General features: G+C 36.7%; 1 protein-coding gene and 1 long non-coding RNA gene across 4 annotated transcripts in view; one reads left to right on the plus strand and one right to left on the minus strand.

The window, feature by feature from the left end:
• Positions 1–11,576, plus strand: part of gnao1a (guanine nucleotide binding protein (G protein), alpha activating activity polypeptide O, a) — a 97,161-nt gene extending 85,585 nt beyond the window's left edge. For 2 of the 3 annotated variants that reach the window (XM_082182598.1, XM_082182600.1), the window contains 2 exons: positions 1,945–2,098; positions 3,030–7,276. In XM_082182598.1, coding sequence (XP_082038724.1) covers positions 1,945–2,098; positions 3,030–3,217 — 342 coding nt within the window. In that variant the 3' untranslated portion in view covers positions 3,218–7,276. Of the gene's footprint in view, positions 1–1,944; positions 2,099–3,029; positions 7,277–7,642; positions 7,797–9,241 lie in introns of those variants that run through there. The other variant, XM_082182599.1, reaches the window with a different exon arrangement.
• Positions 1–21,463, minus strand: part of LOC309508127 — a 746,145-nt gene that overhangs the window by 372,214 nt on the left and 352,468 nt on the right. The gene's annotated exons all lie outside the window — the stretch shown is intronic.

The raw sequence follows: 21,463 nt of genomic DNA on the forward strand, positions 1-21,463 counted from the left end.
TCCTGTGCACCTTGTGCCCTTTCCTCCTCCATTTCAACAAAAAAACAAATGTTTATTTCCTTCAAACACTGTGCGTTCCTTTCAAGTTTGACCTGTGTGAGACTTTTTTCATCTGTTTAGAGCTGTTCCTTTCTTCATGTGTGACAAAGCATGGAACGATTCTGCATTGCTAGACTATCGTTTAGCATTTCAGTGTGTGTGTGTGTGTGTGTGTGTGGATCTACGTGTGAGTCTGAACAGCAGTGGTATCTGGGGGTGGGAAATGTGAGTGAAGTGGTGAAGTGTTGGGTTCTGGTGCATGTCCGGTTCGCTCAGCTGCTCCTGTGGCCTCCAGCGGCCACCTCTGCATCTGCGTCTCTCCTTCAAAACATCTCAGCTGCTCTCCTGTCATCTCTCGCCATCGGCTTTCTTCTCTAAGCAATCGCTAAACAATCCAGCCCAGCTCTACAGACGGCCCTTCCACAGGTATGAAATTATCGTCAGCAACCTCAGTTGAAGTACATACTAAAAAGAGTTGGAAGCAGTAGGCTTAATGTTGTGCCGTGCAGTAACTTAAAGGGGAAGTTCACCTAATAATGAAAAATCATTTCAACAAATATTCTACATCCTTACAATGAAAATCAATGGGGTCAAATATTGTTTTGGTCATCATTGACTTTCATTGTATGGATGAAAACAATTAAAAATAATTTTTTTTGTAGTTCACAGAATAAAGAATAGACCATTTGGGAGCAGATTTGTTGCTTGCAACTACGTTTGCATTGTGGCTGCATAAAAACGGTGGTAAAAAGTGGAGGAAAAGGGGCGAAATCCATGGAATAAGATAAAAATGTCTTAATGAGCCTTTGAATGTCAGAATCGGGATGCAGAAAAGATAGTCTTCATTTTTATTGAATACAGTGTTCAAAGACCCTTCGGACTTAAACGCTTATGTTTGCGGTCTACTATTAAAGCATGAATTTGATGTAAACAATTGGACTACATATTATTAACATATGCTTTTCATAGGGGACATCATTTATTAGCCCTACAGTTACAGCATGAAATTATATTTAAGCCTATAACATTTTACATAGATTTTTAGGTCACAATTCTGACTTTTTTCTGCGAGATTATATCTCCCAATTTGGAATTTACAACTTGCAATTGCGAGTTTATATAACAATTCTGAGGGGGAAAAGTCAGAATTGTGGGATATAAACTCGCAATTCTGTGGAAAAAAGACAGAGTAATGAGTTTATATCTTCACAATTCTGTGCTTTTGTGCTTGCCAGTTTCAGTCATTAAATTTAGATGCATTGCTGATTCTTTCCAAAACCACAACTTTAATAGGCTGTTACTGGTAAAAGTGATCGTCTGACCTCGTTTCCTCCTGAAATGACCGGACACATCAAAGAGATAGTCACTGCTTCCAACTCTGAATTCATTACCATTCAGATGACAAACAAATAATGAGCAGAATAATCATTTATTAATCACATATGGAAATAAGGACAGTGTATATCTTTACCCTTTTCCCTTTATAAATAACATGAGATTCACTGTATATCATCTGATCATGATCATGAGATGAGTAATTCATTCTTCAGTTAGTGGAATATGTTTTGTTTCCTTTTCTGGCTTTTTTGCTGGTCCTTTTCTTTAAATTTCCTTTCTTTTTTTCTGTTCATGTCTCACGTCATATTCTAATTTTGCACTTAGAGTGTGATTACACCTGAGTTTGAGTGTGTGTGTGTGTGTGTGTGTGTGTGTGTGTGTGTGTGTGTGTGTGTGTTTGGATAAGAGCGCCTGAGAGAGTGTGTTTGTGGGATTACTTAGCTATAGTTTGGAGACAATTTTGTGAGTTAAATCTGACGAATCCTTACTATATAGCTAAGTAAATATGTGTATTTTTGTGGATGCATGTCTGTAAATGATGTTGATGTCTTATTTTTCTTTCTGCAGAACCGCATGCACGAGTCAGTGAAGCTGTTTGACAGCATCTGCAACAACAAATGGTTCACAAACACCTCCATCATTCTCTTTCTCAACAAGAAGGACATATTTGAGGAGAAAATTAAGAAATCTCCCTTAAGTATCTGCTTCCCAGAGTACACAGGTAAACTCATTAGACACCGGTGGTAAGCAATAGAAAGAAAGGACAGAATTATTCTTTTTATCTGCAAAACAAATTTACCTGCGGGTATGAAATAAAGATACCTTGACCTTGAGATAGGATGAAAATACAAAATAATTGATGAGGAGAGGATTGGAGAAACAAACTCCAGAAGCCAATTAGCACAATAAATCTTCAGAACCGTCCTGTTATTTTATTCATTTTGGATGGATTCTCACCCATAATCTGGACAGCCTGCACTTCTTTATCCTCCACACTGAGGAGAAACAGTCATCTGTTATTTCCTGTTCATTTTAGATCTGAGCTCTTCAGCTTCCTATAGCTGCTCTTAAACATTTCCTCATTCTCATTATCCTGAATGATATATGGGAGACAAGCTGCACAAACAATCACAAATAAGTTTGAGAAACTGAAATAACTTTTTTGAGCATGTGCTGAGAAACTATATATAATAAATCATTTTCTCTGCCTGAGAAAAAGAAAAGAAAAATCCTACAAGATTTTATCCTTGGCTGTGAGATCGATGGCAATTGTAACACTAGTTATGCAATATGTTTTGAACTGAAAAATTATTCAATTATAATGTAAGTCTTACTTTGCCGACCTTTACTGTAAACAGACTTTCAGACAGCTAAAATAATTTGTATAATATATGTTATTATAAAGCTATATAAAGTATTATAGCAATTATTTTATTACTTTGTAAAATATAATATGCACATATAATAAGTGTTCAGTTTCCAGTTTAAATTTACCACAATTCTTTCTACTCTCTTTTGCTGTCTTTCCAAATGGTCCTTTATTTATTTTTTTTCATCACCATTTCTGTATCTCCCACTGTTTTCTTTTATTCACTCCTTCCTTTATTCATCTGCTGCTTTTCCATCCTTACCTGACTCATCCTGTGCTGCAGGTTTGGACACATTCATGGAAGCTGTGAACTACATTCAGTCCGAGTACGAGAGTAAGAACAAGTCAGTTGAAAAGGAGATCTACTCGCACGTCACCTGTGCTACAGACACAGACAACATTCAGTTTGTCTTCGACGCGATCACTGACGTCATCATCGCTAACAACCTGCGCTTCTGTGGTCTTTACTAACTCACAGTGATGTCCAGCTCTTTTACAGCCCCACAATACAGTGGACACTATTGTTGGATATGTGACTTTTTGTCCTTGTTTTATACAATTGTCTCGATTGGTGTCCATCAGGCCTTTTAATGTTATTTTATAAGGTGGGAACTGAGTCAAATCTGGTTATAGTTCTCACAGAGCTGTTTTTTAATTTATGTGCTAAATTTTAACCGAAAGGTCTGAACTCAACTATTGATTTAGGTACATTGTTACAAATATAGGAATGTGATTTGAATGTCCTTCCTGATACCTTCCTGGTGTGTAAGAGAGAGGTCCGGAGATATTTTGAGGAACATTGGTGCCAAACTTCCACTACTTGCTACTTTTATCCTATTGTAACTGAGCTTGGAAATTCAGACCTATCCTTTTGTCCTTATTGCATGGTATGCAGATTAATGAGACCAGATTCAATTAGGTTATATGGCAATATCTAGTGATTATGTAGGTGGCACTATTATGATGTTCTAAACACACATTTTTCAGATTAATGCATTTTGGATATGAATTCCACGAATATTCACAAGCTGGCTCATTTTACATGTGTTCTGAATTGGCATCTCAGAGTGTTGATGAAACACTAGGCTTGACATTTACTTGGCATTTAGAAGAGAGTGCAAATGTCCTGTGCCCTGAGCCAAACCACAAAAATGTTAGCCTCTTAGCATCCTAAAAAAAAACAACAGGACATGTTACTCTTCAAAATTGGAAGTCTTTTTATTAGCTTTTTGAATTGTATTGAGAGATAAAGCTGATTTATAAGGAGAGAAGAACTATATGATATCACAAGATCACATAAAAACATACTATAATATATACAATAGTGGGCAAAAGTGTTGTCCGGCCTAGGAAATTGGCATCTTCCCACTGTATTTAACTTATTAAAAATGTGTTATAGGTTTTATAAGCATATTGCTTAGTTGTGCTTTGAGTCAATAGTTTTATTTGTGATAATGCAATGAAACATGGCACATTGTGTGGACGTAATTTTTGACCAGTCATAGAAAGAAATTATGAACACATGCAAAATCAACAGAGAACCAACAAAACTGGTTATGTTGTAGTCAGTATGCTTTTTTCGGCAAGCTTTTTTCTATGCATTTTTTTTTACATTGTAAAATAAAGCCTGTAGCCATAGCCATAGCCATACCATAACCAAGTTTAGTGTTTTATTCTTCCCTCATACTGTATTTAATATAAAATATTTTCATCACATTTTGATGGTTTAATTGAACTTGTAGGATCATTAAAAACATCACTTTTAGCCACTACTGTATATACACTACTGTATATATATATACTGTATATATATTTCTGTAATTAATCACAATTGATAGCACCCAAATAAGATTTGTAATATATTTTTATATTATAATACACATTTTCACATTGAATCTCCAAATAAATGTAGAAACAACAAAGACGATATACTTGTTTATTTTCATCTTTTTACTGAGTACCATGAATTAAGGCCAGTATCACTGATACCAGTAATGCTACTGATGTCTCTATTAAATGGATTTTTTCTTCATTTCTGGAGATTAAATAAGTAATGATAGTCGTTCAATATTACAGTATAATTGAAATCAATATTTATTTAACATTAATAGGCTATAAAAAAAAAATCCTCACATAAACCCATTAAATGTCACATTTAGCTGTGCCTCTCTCTCTCTCTCTCTCTCTCTCTCTCTCTCTCTCTCTCTCTCTCTCTCTATATATATATATATATATATATATATATATATATACATATACACACACACACATTACATTTTAGGGTTGGTAAAACATTTTTTTAATGCTTGGTGGAAGTCTCTTATGCTTACTGCTTTGATCTAAACTAAGTTTGTTTGTTTTTTACTTAGTGTAACAATGTAAAACTCTTTACTTTTACTTTTGATCAATTTAATCCATTCTTGCTGAACAGTAGTATTAATTCCTTTTATATATATATATATAAAAAAATCTTACTGACCACAAACTTTTGAACAGTATACACATACATTCAAATAACACCAGAATCACACACCTGCAACAACTGGAGAAGTATGTTTCATATCGGTATGACTAAAGTGATAGAATCGCTGAGCTGTCTCACCACACGTTGCTGTTTTGTGTGTAATGCAGTCTGTTTTATTCTATCTTGCTTGATTAACTGGTCACAGTACGCAGTAAGGTTAGTCATATCTAGAGGCGACACAGTTTTAACTATAGAGCAAGCTGTGGTATTATTCATTGCAGGAATATGACTGTAACAGGAACTGAATGAACCGGAGCTGAAAAGACTGATGAGCTGATAAACTGTTGCTTGCTCTAGAATAGGCAGACATGTGCATTGCATTGAACTGAGGCCTTGACCATTAGGTCTGTGAGTATGTGAAAATACAGATCTGTAATTGACAATAATTCACAGTGCCATATATGCTTTGGACGTTTGCTGCTATGAATGTATGTGAATAGCACTTTTAATCTTCATCTCTCTAAACAATCACTTTAGTCAGTGTGTGTGAATTATACATCAACTTTCAGGGAGGATGACAATTTCAAATTATTATTATTTTTTAAATCTTGTGTAACACAAATTGGGGTAACACTTTATTTTGATGGTCCACTTTAGACAGTCTACTAACTATGAGCAACTTTGCAACAACATGTCAACTAACTCTCAGAGTATAAATTGACTGTAGACTTAGTAGTAGACGGTTAGGTTAGGGTTAGATATTAGGATTTGGGTTAGTAGAATAAGTTGACATGTAGTTGCAAAGTTACTGAGAGTCAGTAGAATGTCTGCTGGGAGAGCGTTAAAATAAAGTGCAGATATTAAGCAGACAGTGTACTAAAGTACTCTAATGAGAGTTAGTTGACATGTAGTTGCAAAGTTACTTATAGTTAGTAGAATGACTAAAGTGGACCATTGAAATGAAATGCTACCAGGATTGGAATTTGGCACCTGTAGCACAGCATGACTAAAGTAAAAGACCTAGCCTATAGCCTTTTGTTTTGACTGTCTTTGGAGGGTTCAAGCGTAAATAATTTACACCCTGAGTTCAGTAAAACATCATCTTGAGTGACCTTTAAACCTCAGTCCGTTATTAGCTACTGTTAATCTGTGGAAAATGTGATTGAATTCAATCAACTGCTTCAGACAGCAGAAGGACAATGATTCCTTTCACACAGAAAGGCCAAAACAGTAACCATTTGATTTAATTAGGTCATAATTGAGGGTTTCCTTGATGTACTGTAAAACATGCTGAATTGTGCCAGCTATAAGCAGTTGTCTGTACTGTTAAGGCCAGTGTCAGTACTGAGCACAATTCAGTCATTGTTCGGGTCCATTATTGGTCAGTTCACACATTATTGGTCAGTGCATGTGTTGGCGTATAGTTATTTTCATTCTAGAAGCCAAACAAAGATCCTAAAGGGAAAGCACTTAGTAAACGCCTTTGACCTTAATCCCAAATTGATCAGCCATAAAATTTAGAATTTTTTTTTTTTTTTAAGTAAAGTAGCAAGACGGATTGATAATGCACATCAATTACCAGATCAGACACATAATTAGTTCAGTGGCCAAGATAAAGAAACTCAAGGGTAATTGAGTCTGTCCGTTGCTGAGGGACAAAGGCCAATTTGTTCCCTGGCCTTTAGCCATAGTACAAATAGCTGTTGGTGATGTATCCAGAATCCTTTCATCAGACTGACAAATGTAATAAGTTCAAGTGGTACGTTATGCTAATGTTGCATAATTCACTTGAAATGGCACTTAAATATAAAATTGTGTGTTCCATTGTAGTATTTAAATCATATTTGATTCTGATTACAAACAGGAGGACAGGAGGCAGACAGGAGCCATATTCTCCCATCAAACATCTTACTGTACTCATACCACCCATCACTTTTTGTATGTCTGTTTTTGTCAAATTGCTGTAATTATTGTTTGGATGATGTGTCTAACTGCTGTGATTATTTATTGAACAATGGATGTCTATTTATATGACATGAATGAATAAAATAGTCATGAAATCCGAAGTGTGGTGCTCATTTTTTACTGTTTTTGAGTACTGCTTATTTCCTCTGCATAATCGAGGATATAGAGTGGTGAATCATCATTATTTGAGTGAGCTGATCATTATAATTTCACCAAACTGTTACCAAGACTTGTATTCATAATCTGAACTTATCTGTGATCACATGATGTGGCTAATGCCAATATTTTGACTCTTAAGAAGATGTCTCTTTGTGGTCAGGTGATGTTTTGCTTTTTGTGGGCTTCCGCTAGTTGCTTATCTTGACTCTTGCTGTTTATATATCTCCACTAAACTTTTTTTTCCGGGTTTTTCTCTCTGCCTCTTTTTCTCTGTCTATCCTCCATTCTGGTTTCTTTTCCTCTTGCAGAATCGCATGCACGAGTCTCTTATGCTGTTCGATTCCATCTGTAACAACAAATTCTTCATTGACACTTCCATCATTCTCTTCCTCAACAAGAAAGACCTGTTCGCTGAAAAGATCAAGAAATCCCCCCTGAGCATCTGTTTCCCTGAATACACAGGTAAGAATGCCCTCTGATGTTATGGTCAGGTTTAACACTAGACTCGGACCACCCTACATCCTGAAGTCGCTGTAACGTGGGAGGCAAAGGATGTAGAGCAGTAGCTGAATCTTGCATGTGCAGTCATGGGTAAAAGGTGGGCACAGAAGGGTCTGTCAGATTCTCTTCTGACAGAACACAAGTCACTGCATCCGTTAGACCCATTCCACCCTCAGTGTTGCTTTCAATGTGAAAAGCATACGGTCACTGATGTCGCAATGAAAATGTATTTGCGTTATTTACAAATATCTAACCAAGTGTTTTTTAAAGCGCACTTTTGACAGAACATTTTACAAAATATTAGTGAATGAATTAGTTACACTATGTTTTCAATAGTCTAATAATGAATGATTAAATGGTACACACACAACAAATTAAGACAAAATCATTTGGACAATGACAGTATATGTGATTAAATAAAATTATGATTAACTTTAATAAATCAATTATAAATATAATTATTAATTAATTAATGATTAAATACTTTAAATCTTATTATATTGTTTAAAAATAAGATGAGTATTTGGACAATAATAGTATATGTATTTAAATGTAATGTGTAAATTATTTTATGATTATTTATATTTAATAATTCATTCAATTATTAAAATGAAGTAAATGAATAAACAATATACATCTCAACATCTTGATGTATTGTTCAAAATTAAGAAACAAGTATAGGCAATTATAGTATATGTACTAATTATAATTATATTTAATCATTAAATCAGTTAATAAATATAATTATAAATGAATAAGTACATTATTAAACAATATACAATATATCATCTTGATATATTGTTCAAAATGAAGATTTTGGACACTTTGTGGATGTCAAACGTTTGTGGATCACGTCTTTAATACAATAAAGTCCATCTGTGGTTATTTTACTAGGACTCGCTGAGAAAAGGGTAATCTAGTATTACTTGTATGTACAGTAGATGCTGCTTGTTTTGATATTTTCTTTCTAATGCAATGGGATTCAGACATTTTAAGTGTGACTTAAATTGTCCAAATCATTTTTGGTCCTAAAGGTCTCATACATAGTACATAGATTCAGCAGCTTTTACATGGGGCACTTGCTTCATAAGGATGTGTAAGAGAACAGAAGAGAATGTCAGAAGTCACCGAGGTCATTTTAAATATTGGGTTAACGAGCGTCTGGACCAGGGGTGTCCAATCTCTCTCCTGCAGAGTTTAGCTCCAACCCAAATTAAACTCACCAGAACCGGGCATACTAGAAACTTCCAGGCAGGTGTGTTGATGCAAGCTGGAGCTGAACTTAAATTGTCCTGAACTAGGACTGAGATTGGACACCCCTGGTCTGGAGTGACAAAGATCATTCATTTTTAATATCAGAATATCATTCTCTCACATATTCATTCGATCTCTTTCTGCCTCCGTAGGTCCAAACACTTACGACGATGCAGCTGCTTACATTCAAGCACAATTTGAAAGCAAGAACCGCTCGCCTAATAAGGAGATCTACTGTCATTTGACCTGTGCCACGGATACAGGAAACATCCAGGTGGTGTTCGATGCCGTGACCGACATCATCATCGCCAACAACCTGCGAGGCTGCGGCTTGTACTGAGGCCCGCCCCCTCCCTCTCGAGCCACTTCTTTGGAAATGATTACTATTGAAAATGCAAGTTGGTAAATAATGATAATGATAATTTTAAAATAGGCATACACAAATATATAAATATATTATATATATATGAAATGTTTTTAGTTTGTCTTTCAAAGAGCTGCCAACAGAACTGATTTCTTATAGAAACCCAGCCTTTATGGTTTTAGAACAAAGTTGGGACCTTTTTTGTGTTTTTGTTTTCCTTTGCTGTCGTACGTTTCGTTCTCCCCCGTTTTCCATTGTGTCTTTATCGTTTGAACTAAACAACCCTCATTTTCTTTTTTGATAAATGTCTTTCTTTTACTATTTTTTATGTTTTATGTCATTGTATGTATATTTATTACATGAATATCAGTCAGGGGGGGATGTACATGTTTGCCTGGCTATATGAATTTACTTTGACGATAATGTGACATTAGCTAAATCCACAGTTATGCTAGTCTCAAGCACTATGGTTCAAGTCAGTTGTAGCGTGTTCCCGCTCCCGATTTGTAATCACTGTAGTACCGTTCGATATCGTAGAGAATGGAAACACCCAGGATCGCACCCACCAGGCTTTTCTTGCGTTTCGTCTGCCCGTCCCCGTCACTTCCGTAGGTCAGCTTTCTGGGGAAGGTCCCGGCGCAGCTTGGCGCCTGTCGAACCAGTCCAATGATTGCAAGTATCATATCAGTGCCAACCTTCTGAGAATGACGTGTCTGGGAATAGTACTAGAAACACTAGGTCACTGTTATGAGAACTTATTAACATTTGTCTTGTAAGGAACTTTTACTTTTGTATTGTTGTTGATTAATTTATTAATTTATTTATTGATCATCTGTCCCACACACTTCCTTTGTACTTATTACACCTTGTCCATTCTTCTACCTCTCGTCCATTGTCACCCTTCCCTCTTCATTCCTTCTCTTTCCTAGGTTTCTTCCTGTTTTAGTTGGCTGGGTAATGGAGTCCCCGTCACTGATAGCATGACCCCTCAGCCTTTGTATTAAGAAACAGCTAACTGCTTCACATAGCTAATGGTGCGAAAATAAAGAATAAAACATGAAATAAAAAGAACAAAAAAAGAGGAAAAAAAGAAAACAGAAAAGACAGACGCAGCAAAAAGAAAGGGCATCATGTGGGCGGGGTTAGGGGGGGGGTGGTAAGGGGGAGGGGGGGTAGATGTGGGGCTCAGAGAAATGATGTGGAGGCTTACAGACGAAGGTCATTGGGCTGTCAGTCTTTGTAGAAAGCTGTAGATCCTCCAGTTCTAGAATCTTTACAAGTAGAAATAATTGAGAAAAAAAAAAGAAAAACATGGATGACAATAATAACAACAAATGATGATGACGATGACGACAACGATGACGATGATTACAATACCAATATCAATGATTATTCTGTAATATTATTAAAGGTATATTTCTTGTGCTTTGTAGCTACAGAACTTTTTTTTCCCTCTCTCCCCCTTTTTTTAAAAAAAAAGAAGAAGAATTTTGCAAGGGTTCCTGTGATCCACTCTTGAACCGTTCTTACTGACTTACCCATGTTGATGTTGATGAACTGTACTGATTCTTTTTGCCTGTTCGCCCTGCATTGCAATGTCTTTACTTAGCCTGAATTACAGTATATGTATTGATTTTTTTAATTTTTTTAAAACATTTCTTTTCTTTTGTTTTTGAACGAACCACTTTTTGGTGGCACGGCCCCGTCCCCGGTGCTGGAGAGGGCGGGGCTGTGCACGGCTGTACAGATTCATGCGCTTTCTCTTGGTTTTTTGAGAATTGTACTCAAACACCTTCCAGGTCTGCATAGAAAAGCACAGCTCTCACCTATCACACGTAGATTTGGAAAGATGTATCTATCCTCCCTCTCTGCCTTCTCAGTTTGAAATCAATGAAAAATAGAAAAAAAACCTGTAAAATTATCTACACTACTGTTAATTTTGATTCTCCTTCCCTTCTTTTTTAAATCCTTTCTTTTTCCTCTCCAAGTGAATGCTTTTGTGCTGCTTTTTCTCCCTCTTCTTTAGTGAATGGTTGTTCTTTCATGTGGGATGTTCGTGCTGGAAAACCAATCGAATGTAGTGTTTACATTAAAAGCCACAGTTTTCATGACTACAACCTGGAGCTTTTTGCTTTTGATTGTTATTCATTTCTGCTTTGTCGTTTATATATTGCACTGCCACCATGATCGCTCAAATGAATGAGGACCCCAAGATGACTCTAATGAGGTGATACAGATACCAGCAGAGATCAGTTAGCGTAGGAATGAAAGGATGCAAGAATGTCTTGAGCTAAGGTAAACTTATCCGCCATTAATCCAATACTAAGGAGCCATTTCAATTAAAAACTGAAAACATTTATGCATTTTTCATGCAAACTTTTAAAAACGGGTTTCAAAGTGCAAGTTTTTGAAAACGATACTGTTACCGCAAAACTACAAAAATGTCAATCTGTGAAAACGGTGACGGCATGTACATGCGTATTACGTGTTCAGTCTATAGGCACATAGGGCCCTATTTTGCACCCGCGCACAGCGGCCTTTTCCCTCCACAGACACACGTCGGTTAACTAAGAAATACACTTGCGCTCCTGGGGGCGGTTCAGCGCAAAGAGGAGGCGTGTTCCGGCGCAAACGTTCCCTCATGCTATTTTGCAGGTTTAGAAAACAATTCCGCCATTAACCGGAAAAAACTAGTTTAAAGTCAGTGGCGCGTTACGCATGTTATTCATATGCTATTTTAAGGGCGCATGCTTGGCCATAATCAATGTAGCGTGTGCACAACGCACATAGACTTTGTTTCTCTCACACAGAAGCAGCCGTTTTCATTTTTTCAAATCATACATTATTAAGATAGATAGATAGATAGATAGATAGATAGATAGATAGATAGATAGATAGATAGTTTATTATAAAAGCATACATCTAGCTTACACATTTACCCAAATGATCATACGCCTGTTTAACCGAAGCTAATTTTGGGTCCCCAACGTCATTTCTCTGTCTTGTACGGCCCTGACGAGAATGTCGGTCTCCTCGGCTGTGAACCGCTCCTGGCGCGCGCCTGGCAAATCCACCGTTATAATAGGAATCCGCTATAGAACAAGAGCGCCTGCTCTTAAAGGGAATGTGAGATGTCGCTCTGATTGGTTAATTTCACGTTACGCCCAAACCACACCTATGAAAAATGAAGCTACTTCAGACCAACCCATTTTAGATTTGCGTCGGGCGCAAGAGTCATTTATCCCGCCGGTATAATAGCAACAGCGCCCAAGACCCACCCACAAAGTTACTTGCGTTTTGCGCTTGATACTTGCATTTCAGATCGTTAAAATATGGCCCATAGTGTTTCTTTACAAAGTGACATCGCCACCTACTGGCCTGGCATAAATAATACAGCATTTTTAGTCGTTTTTACGGATCCGTGTGAATAGGGATCATTTTGACAATGTTGTCATCTGTACAAAGAAAAAACCTTTCCGTTTTTTGTACATCGTTGTCGTGTAAACGTACCCTAAAAGGACAGACAGTATTCATGATTAAGGTGATCTGTTTAAGGGGCTGTTTACACAACACCGTTTTCAACTAAATCGTACAACTTTATGCGTTTTGGCCTTTCATTTACATGAAAATATTACGCCTGAAAACGCAAACTTTTGAAAATGGGTTTCAAAGTGCAAGTTTTTGAAAACAATCCCGTTATTGTCTCCGTGTAAACTACAAAAATGTGAATTTGTGAAAATGGTGACGTCATGCGCATGCGTAATACGTGTTCAGTCTATAGGCGCGTAATTTATCTTTACAAAGTTACATCACCAACTACTGGCCTGGCAGCATAATACAGCGTTTTTAGTCGTTTTCACAGATCAGTGTGTAGGGGGTCATTTTGACAACGTTGTCGTCTTTACCTGAAACACGCAAAATAAAAACGTTTCCGTTTTTAGTACATCATTGTTGTGCAAACGTTTCCTTAGATCAATATAAAGTACTACAACTTATTCACAATGTGTGTTATATGTACTATAAACAAAACTGTCGACATCATAGTATGCAATATAGGGAACATGGAGGAAGTGTGGTTGAATCCCAAGGGACATAATTGTGTTTCTGTGCCTCTTTAAGTGTCTTCAGCCAGACCGTCCTGGAGAAAGAAGGAGATGCTCATTCACTCTATACCACAGCTTCCCTGGACTTAAGAAGCACCACTTTGTGCCAGTCTGATTGGATGGTAATTGCAATGAGAGATTCACATATGGATTGATAGAAAGAAAATGAGAGGAAGAGTTTGTGTGCGTTTAGATAAGAGGATGAAATACAGACCATGATGGGAAACTGCAGAGGTAATTGGCATCGACTCTGTCCGCCCAAATCAACACAGAGGCTTTATATAGCTATAGGGAAATTGTCCTTCCCCCTCTTCTGGTGGTTATCTGTTGTCTCTTTTACACCTATAAGCACAATCTCAAAATCAAGTCCACAGGCTTAGATTGTGCCAGGCTCATGGGTGCCACCAACAGGTCTACTGCAGAACTACTAAATGATAAGATAATTATGTTTAAATAAATATAGCATATATTATGTCTCCACCAACATTTAAACTAAACCTAAGCTGCTGCACACGATCATTCATACTAACTGCCACTAATTCTTTAATATGATTACATCAACACTGAGTAACAGTAAGATAAAACGACTGGATTCTGTTTGATCACTTATCTGATCATCACTATAGTAGCCGATATTGTTTGCTCTGATGCTGAAGTATTTCATTCTTGTAACCACACAATGACGAGTCAGTGTAGTGTCTTGGTATGTCCTAAAATTCAATCCCAGGACCTTGTCCTTGTCAGCTATTTTTCCACAAACACACACACACACACACAAAGATATTTATAGTGCAGCACCATAGTCTGTCTGTTGCTAGGAGACAGCCTGGTGCAGATTTCCTCAGCATGCGATACCTAATGCTTTCATCACTGCTATGTATTTTGTCACAAATTGTATAGTGTGAATTTGTTATTTCACACTGCATAAAATCATTCAGTCTCTGTATTGCCACAATACAGTAATTGTGTTCTTCTGTTCTAAATACATTATGCATCAAGCTGACAGCCTGCAGGATAATACTGGACATTGTGCTAAAGAGAGCGCAAGAGCAAAAAGGAAGTGGTGTATGTGTGTGTGTGGTGATGGTGAGCAATGAGAAGGCCAACCGAAAATGCAGTTTAAATTTATGTCATAATTAAAGGTCAAGACCCCAAAGTCGCTGTTGCCATGGAAACTGCATCGTTTACTCCTGTGTCCTCACACTGCTGGAATGATGCCGTCTGTTCTGTTCAGAGAAATATACCTGTTCCTCTCGCAATCACTCCCGAAAACTGACACCTGGACTCTCTAATGAGGATGCAAACACCATAATCCTTGAAGTACGTCCTTGAAAAGAGGACATTGATAAATGCAAAGTCGTCACAAACAGTAAGTTTTAAATTATTATAAGGTTCCATAAGTCAAAAGTCCAAATGTTTTGTTTCATAATTGTTTTACTGTTTAAATTTAGTCAAATGGCAGTCTCTATTTTGACATCTTACCTCACATAGTGTGTGTCTGCAACATGTACCATGAAATATGTGACAACTCGCTCTGGGTTTTTAAGTGTGACTACTAAAAGATGCTTTTAGGCCTACATAGAAATTAAAGTTGGACATAGGGGGAGAGCGGGGCACAACGTAACGCTTTTAGACTTTCTCAGTTTGTGTAAATCTACTTAGGGTTCAGAGTATCATGATACCCCGAAAGAATGTCAGTGAAATGTGACAACATGCCCCATAGTTGAGGTACATTGTAACATAACCATATGACAGCTTAAAAGACAAACTAAAATATTTTCTCAATGAAATACAATTATTAACTTTTTTATATAAAATTATGCCATTTTTTATAATTAAAAATAAAATAATAATAATAATTGAGTTTGACAACGAACACACCAGAAAACAAAGCTATACAATAGTTCAAAACAAAATAATAATGAATCATTTCTGAACATTGACTGATTTGACTCTCAGTCTTTATTCACCCTTTTCTCATGTTTTCTCAATAGAATTGATAAAAGTATAGAATAGGCCTATTGCCTGCACCTGCACAACTGTGATTCTTCTGCTAGTTAGTGAAGCATTAAATAACTATATCAACTGTTAAATAACATATTGGAGATTAAAATAATATCAGATGTGTCTAATAAATGTGTTTAAATAAAAAAAATAAAAAAAGAGAGAGATGAAAAATTAATATATGTACTTTTGCTATGGTTAAATAAAGGTTCAATCAATCAATCAAACTTTATTACAGACTCAGGGTCCACATTTTTAAATACACCCAACTTAATAAAAAAAAATAAAAAAAATCAATGCGTTACAAAAATCCAAGAGTAGCCTACCAATGTTTCCACAACTGGTGTTGTTCAGTGATATCGTCCAAAGATTTCTGAATTTTGGCGCAATTTTTCTCTATAGCCTAGTGTTGATATGGCAACTAGTAAATACACAAATTTTCGTCATGCTAGCGTGTGTGGAAGTATTTCAAAAAAAGTGTGTTAACTTACAACTAGCCCCGCGTTATGTTGTGACCCTTTCTCCCTACTATTTGTCAACTAGCCAAGAGCGATGCGAAAACTGATTTTAGCTTCATAATTTGTCATTTAAATCGTTTAGTTTTTGGTAATAACATTATAATAGACAACACAATAAAGCTTATTCACAGCAGCGCCTTGTTTGCTTTTTAACGGGAATGAAAGCGAGACTCTGAGGGATAGACAGTGGGTTGAACTGTTATTTAATGTTTTTTGTTTTTTTTTGTTCTCTTGAAGAAACCTCTCAGTTTCAAGACATTTCAGTTAGACAAAAAAACTCCAGACAACATGAGCTGTGGAAAGTTATGTGATCTAGGAGCTTTATACAGCTTTTTACCATTGAAAACACGTTATCTATCCCTCACAGCCTCGCTTTCATACCTGTCATGGCGCTGCTCTGAATAAGGTCGATCACTAGAAGCAAACACGCGATCAAGCCCGCCCTCCGGTGGACAGAACCGGAACTGAAACAGTCCATGTAAGGCTGCTCGACCTCGCCGACAGACGGTCACAGTGACATTTTATTTTCTAATACATTTTCTCTCCCAAATATACCTGGTTATAAAAAGAAGACCTACGTGTGAACTGCAGTCTGCAGAAGTCACAAGTCACTATAAAAAGCACGTTAAAATGCTTGCCGATGGGGTTAGTGTTCTGTAAATGTCAGATGACATAATCATGTGGCCTCTTTAGACAACAAACGTGACGTGAAAGTAAGATTTAATGCCACTCCGAAATAAACTGAGCCTCACGTACCAGTACACACCTCTTCAAACTGATGGCGACTCGCGAATAACAACACTGAAGAACAGACGCTCATATTTCAGGCGGGAGAAATGGTCCCGCCTGAAATCTGAGAGTGACTTCAACTGTAGTTATTTTGCTTTGTCTCAATGAGCGAGTCGCCTCAGTCGGGCAGACTGACTGACGGACACCAGTGCCAAACCCGGGAAGTCTCGCCGTCTGACATTGCGGCACCCCTTCGGTTTCCTCGGGGCAAGAGTCCAGGAGCGACAACTGTCACCCGCCGTTTGCGCGCCCTGCGCGTGAGAACCGGGAGAGCCGTGGAGATTCGGTAACAGCGTTAATCATCTCGCGCTCAAACTGCTGTTGATTCACAGTCACTGACGTCGCCTTCTGAGAGCAGCCTAATAACTAGTGTGTAAATACAGCACACATACGTGAACTCCCACAGATAGACAACACTGATTCTTAAATAGACTTCTAGGACAAAACAGGCCAATAAATACAAGTTCATGTATCAAGAAATTATTTTAGATTAATCATGTTCAGCTTTTTGGAGCACGTTTTCCTTACCTATCACTCAATAGACCAACACCATCTTATATAAATATATATATATATATATATATATATATATATATATATATATATATATATATATATATATATGTATTATATATGTATATATTATATTGTAGTATATAGGCCTATTATTATATTATTTATATGTAATAATATAATTTAGATGTGGAAGTCACATTATCAAAATGTAGTTTTTGTGGTGAACTGGAGCTGTTGTTTTGACAGTAAATAGGCCTGTTAGCCTATTTATATTATAATTGGTAACATTTTACAACATCGTCTCATTACCTAATGTTAGTTAATGCATTAACTAACAATGAGCAATACATTTGTTACAGTATTTATTAATCTTTGTAAATTCTATAGTTAATAAAAACAACTGTTAATTTTTTGTTCATCTTACCGCATGTCCATTAAATTATGTTAACATGTAACTTTTGATATTTACAAATGTATTACTAAATGTTGAAATTAACATTGAGATTAATAAATGCTTTAGAAATGTTTTTCATTGTTAGTTCAGTAAAACTAATGGAGTTAACCAATGTTAACAAATGAAACATTCTGTAAAGAGTTACCTTATTGTTAAACTTCAAGCAGGTGAAATATGGAAAAAGAATCTTCGGCGACTGACTTGGATATGATCTAATTAGTGTTCACAAAAAAAGTAGGGACACAGATGTGAAACAAAAGAGCCATTTTTTTATTTTTTTTTAAATAGACAGATAGACAGACAGATAGATGTCGAGCCACTGTTTTTCTCTGTCCATAGAGCTTCTTTTCACAACAACAATCAGCTAAATGTCAGCTACATCCCAGACCTCTTAGATGGTTTATAAGGTCATGTTTTTATTTATTGTTATTTGTTCCAGTTGCAGAACGTGTGTGTCAGACTTCCAGAGCTATGTTTAGCTTCTTCACTAAATTGCTGGTAGGCTTTTAAATCACATCATTATCTCGACAGCACCTGAGCTTCATTCAGAGTGCAGACACACACACCAACAAAGCCAAAGTTGTATAGTCAGCAGAGCTATTATGTGTCTGACTTGTTTGCCCGATGCAATTTAATATTTAATATCATACCTGAACAAAAGATTACCCCACTTACATTCTCAAATCAACACATCACTTGCAATACTGCATGGGTTGAAGACGTATAAAATCTGGGGGATTTCTTGATCTGTTGTTTATGCATTCTTTCAGCGCAGGGAGCGGCAAACAATTTAGAAACAATGAGGTGCAAAACTGCTGAGAACTACACAAACAAAACTTTTGCGCTTATAGTTTACAAAGACATTTCAACAAAAAACAATGTTTTCTACTAAAGTTTTAGAGTGACCCCTATGTGGATCTTTAGTGGTAAAACCTTCTGTGTCCATTCAGTTGAAACCTATTGGAACAGACACCTAGCCTCTAGACTGCGAGCACTCTGTCAAAATGGGTCTCAGACGGTAACCACAGAATATTTCATTAATTAATGAGCGTTATGTGGTGCTATTAAAGCACTCACACGCCCCATTTGGCCCAAAGCACAGCCTTTTAACACATTAACTCACCGCAGATCTCAATCTGATGCATGAGGAAGAGAACGAGAGAAAAACAGAGACAAGCTAAAACTCAATTGCATACAAGGAGTCATGGAGCACAAAATCCCATCAAATACTCTATTATATGGTCCTTGTCAAAATTTGCAAAACATTTTTAGAGTGAGATTAGATTACACAATGTTGTTCAACACTAATGGCACTAATGCAACACAACAGGAGTGTTAATATGAGATTGTGCCATGGGAATATGTTGCCGCTAATGGTTGCTAAACTAATCATTTCTTAAGCTGGGCTCAGACTGCAGATTTACCTGATTTACCCCTCCCGACAATCAGAGAAAAAAAATCTTGTCGAGCACCTTGGACGGTTCAGATGTTCAGCTCAGATTTTCTGTTAATGTGAGGCGTTTAGCGGGACAGTTCTAGACCCTTTTGTCTGTCCTCTCAGCCCCCCTAAAACTATAATCACCTGTCTGAACGATCGGGCCAGCGCTGCTTCCTCAAGAAAGTTGATCATTTTCATGTTTTTAAGTCTTGCCAGCTAAACATTCAAATGATTTTAAGCTAATCAAGCGCAAGACGCCGTGAAAGAGAACTCAGTTTTGTTTCTGAGCGCCTCTCAGAAAGCCGCCTCTCAGACAGAACGCAAGTACCGAGTTGAGTTCCCTTTCACGTCTTCTTGAGAAAATACACAAAATTATGCTCATCTTGACGAGTATCCACATAAACACAGTCGTAAACAGTTAAGAAATTATTAGATGTTTGTCAATACAATAGATCTGTGCATTAGGTCTTAAAGTATGGCCCTACGCCTTCCACAGACGATATATACATATAAATACATTTAGACCGCTTACCTTAGTGATTTCTATCAGGATGTGAAGAGACTTTCAACCTGCATAACATTCTTGTACAAATCACCTACCCTGCCTTTCATTTTTGAATCTTGAATTTGGCTGGTATTTGTTTTTGCTGCGGTCGTAAATTGGAATCGAGAATTGTGAAGTTTCACCGGTATCTAAAAAGTAACTTAAGTCAAAAATAACAAAAGCAATAACTTTATTTATTTATTTAGGCAGGGCCAGTGAATGTTTTGGCAGGGCAAGTGAATATCTGATCTATAAAATCCTTGGTGTTGAGCCCTGAGTCAATATTTGAGTTTTTTTAGCTAGTTAACCGTAATAGTTGTTAATTTTGCTGACAATTTTCTTTTAGTTAAACGGTTTAGCCTAGTGAATGAGAGGAATTAAAAAACTCGTGTAATCTGAGGCTTTAGGTAATGTAAGCTTTTTAATTGGCCTTTACACACATACACACAGAGTGTACATTTACTTTACAATTATAATTTAGTTCAAATACATTTTTGGGGTGTTTTTTAAAAGTATACACTGTCAATACAATTAAATTTGAGTTAAATTAGGTGGGGATTGTACCAATATATTTCCATAGACAGATTTTCCACAATTACTGAGAACACATAACGATCATCTTTAATGTGGTTACCCAAAACAGATGGGTGTGTTTAATGACAAAGAAATAAACAACGTAGGAAGTATAGAATCCAGGCTGAGTTCAAAATGAACAAGCAACAAATCCTTTGCCCTGTGAAGATAGAAGATTCTCAGCTCAACATCCTATAGTTAACTGTAATGTCATACATGCCGTGATATTCTGACAGTTGAAGCTCTTAAAACATTTTTTAAAAAGTCGCACACTATAGCTGTGGTAAGCCGCACGAAAGTGATGCAATCTGTCTGCTAGATCTGACAGGGCTTGGAGGCCTTTGGATGTTTCTGATACTGTTCACTTCCCCATTCTCAGTCTCTTTTCTCTATCTCCCCCTCTGTCCTGAGGGAAGTTGCAGCTTCAAAACATGCTCAATAAAGAAAGATATGTCTCAACACACAAATATTTACCACAGATGTTGTAATACACTCATCTTCGCAAGATCATAAAATCCTAATAGAAATCTGTCTGTCTGTCCGTCCGTCCGTCCGTCTGTCTGTCTGTCTGTCTGTCTGTCTATCTATCTGTATGTCTGTATACCGTGTATGTCTGCTGTCTGTTTATCTACTAATGTATCTGTCTGTCTGTCTATCTATCTATCTATCTATCTATCTATCTATCTATATATCTATCTGTCTGTCTGTCTGTCTGTCTGTCTATCTATCTGTTTGTCTGTATACCGTATATGTCTGCTGTCTGTCTATCTACTAATGTATATGTCTGTCTGTCTGTCTGTCTGTCTATCTATCTATCTGTCTATCTGTCTACTCGTCTGTCTGTCTGTCATGTATCTGTCTGTCTTTCTATCTATAAAGTGAGAAGATCATTTATTTGAATAGTATCTTTGTCTTTCTGTGCATATTTGTTTATCTTGGGTGGAGAACGAACAGATGTGGATTATATATTAAAATAATATAGGCCTGTAATATTTTACATCTGTATAACATCCTGTCTAGTGAGAGCACATGTCATTTTGTTTCTGAGAAAATCACTTAACATGATGATGT

This window comes from Leuciscus leuciscus, assembly GCF_965113295.1.
Source record: "Leuciscus leuciscus genome assembly, chromosome: 10".
Lineage (NCBI taxonomy): Eukaryota > Metazoa > Chordata > Actinopteri > Cypriniformes > Leuciscidae > Leuciscus > Leuciscus leuciscus.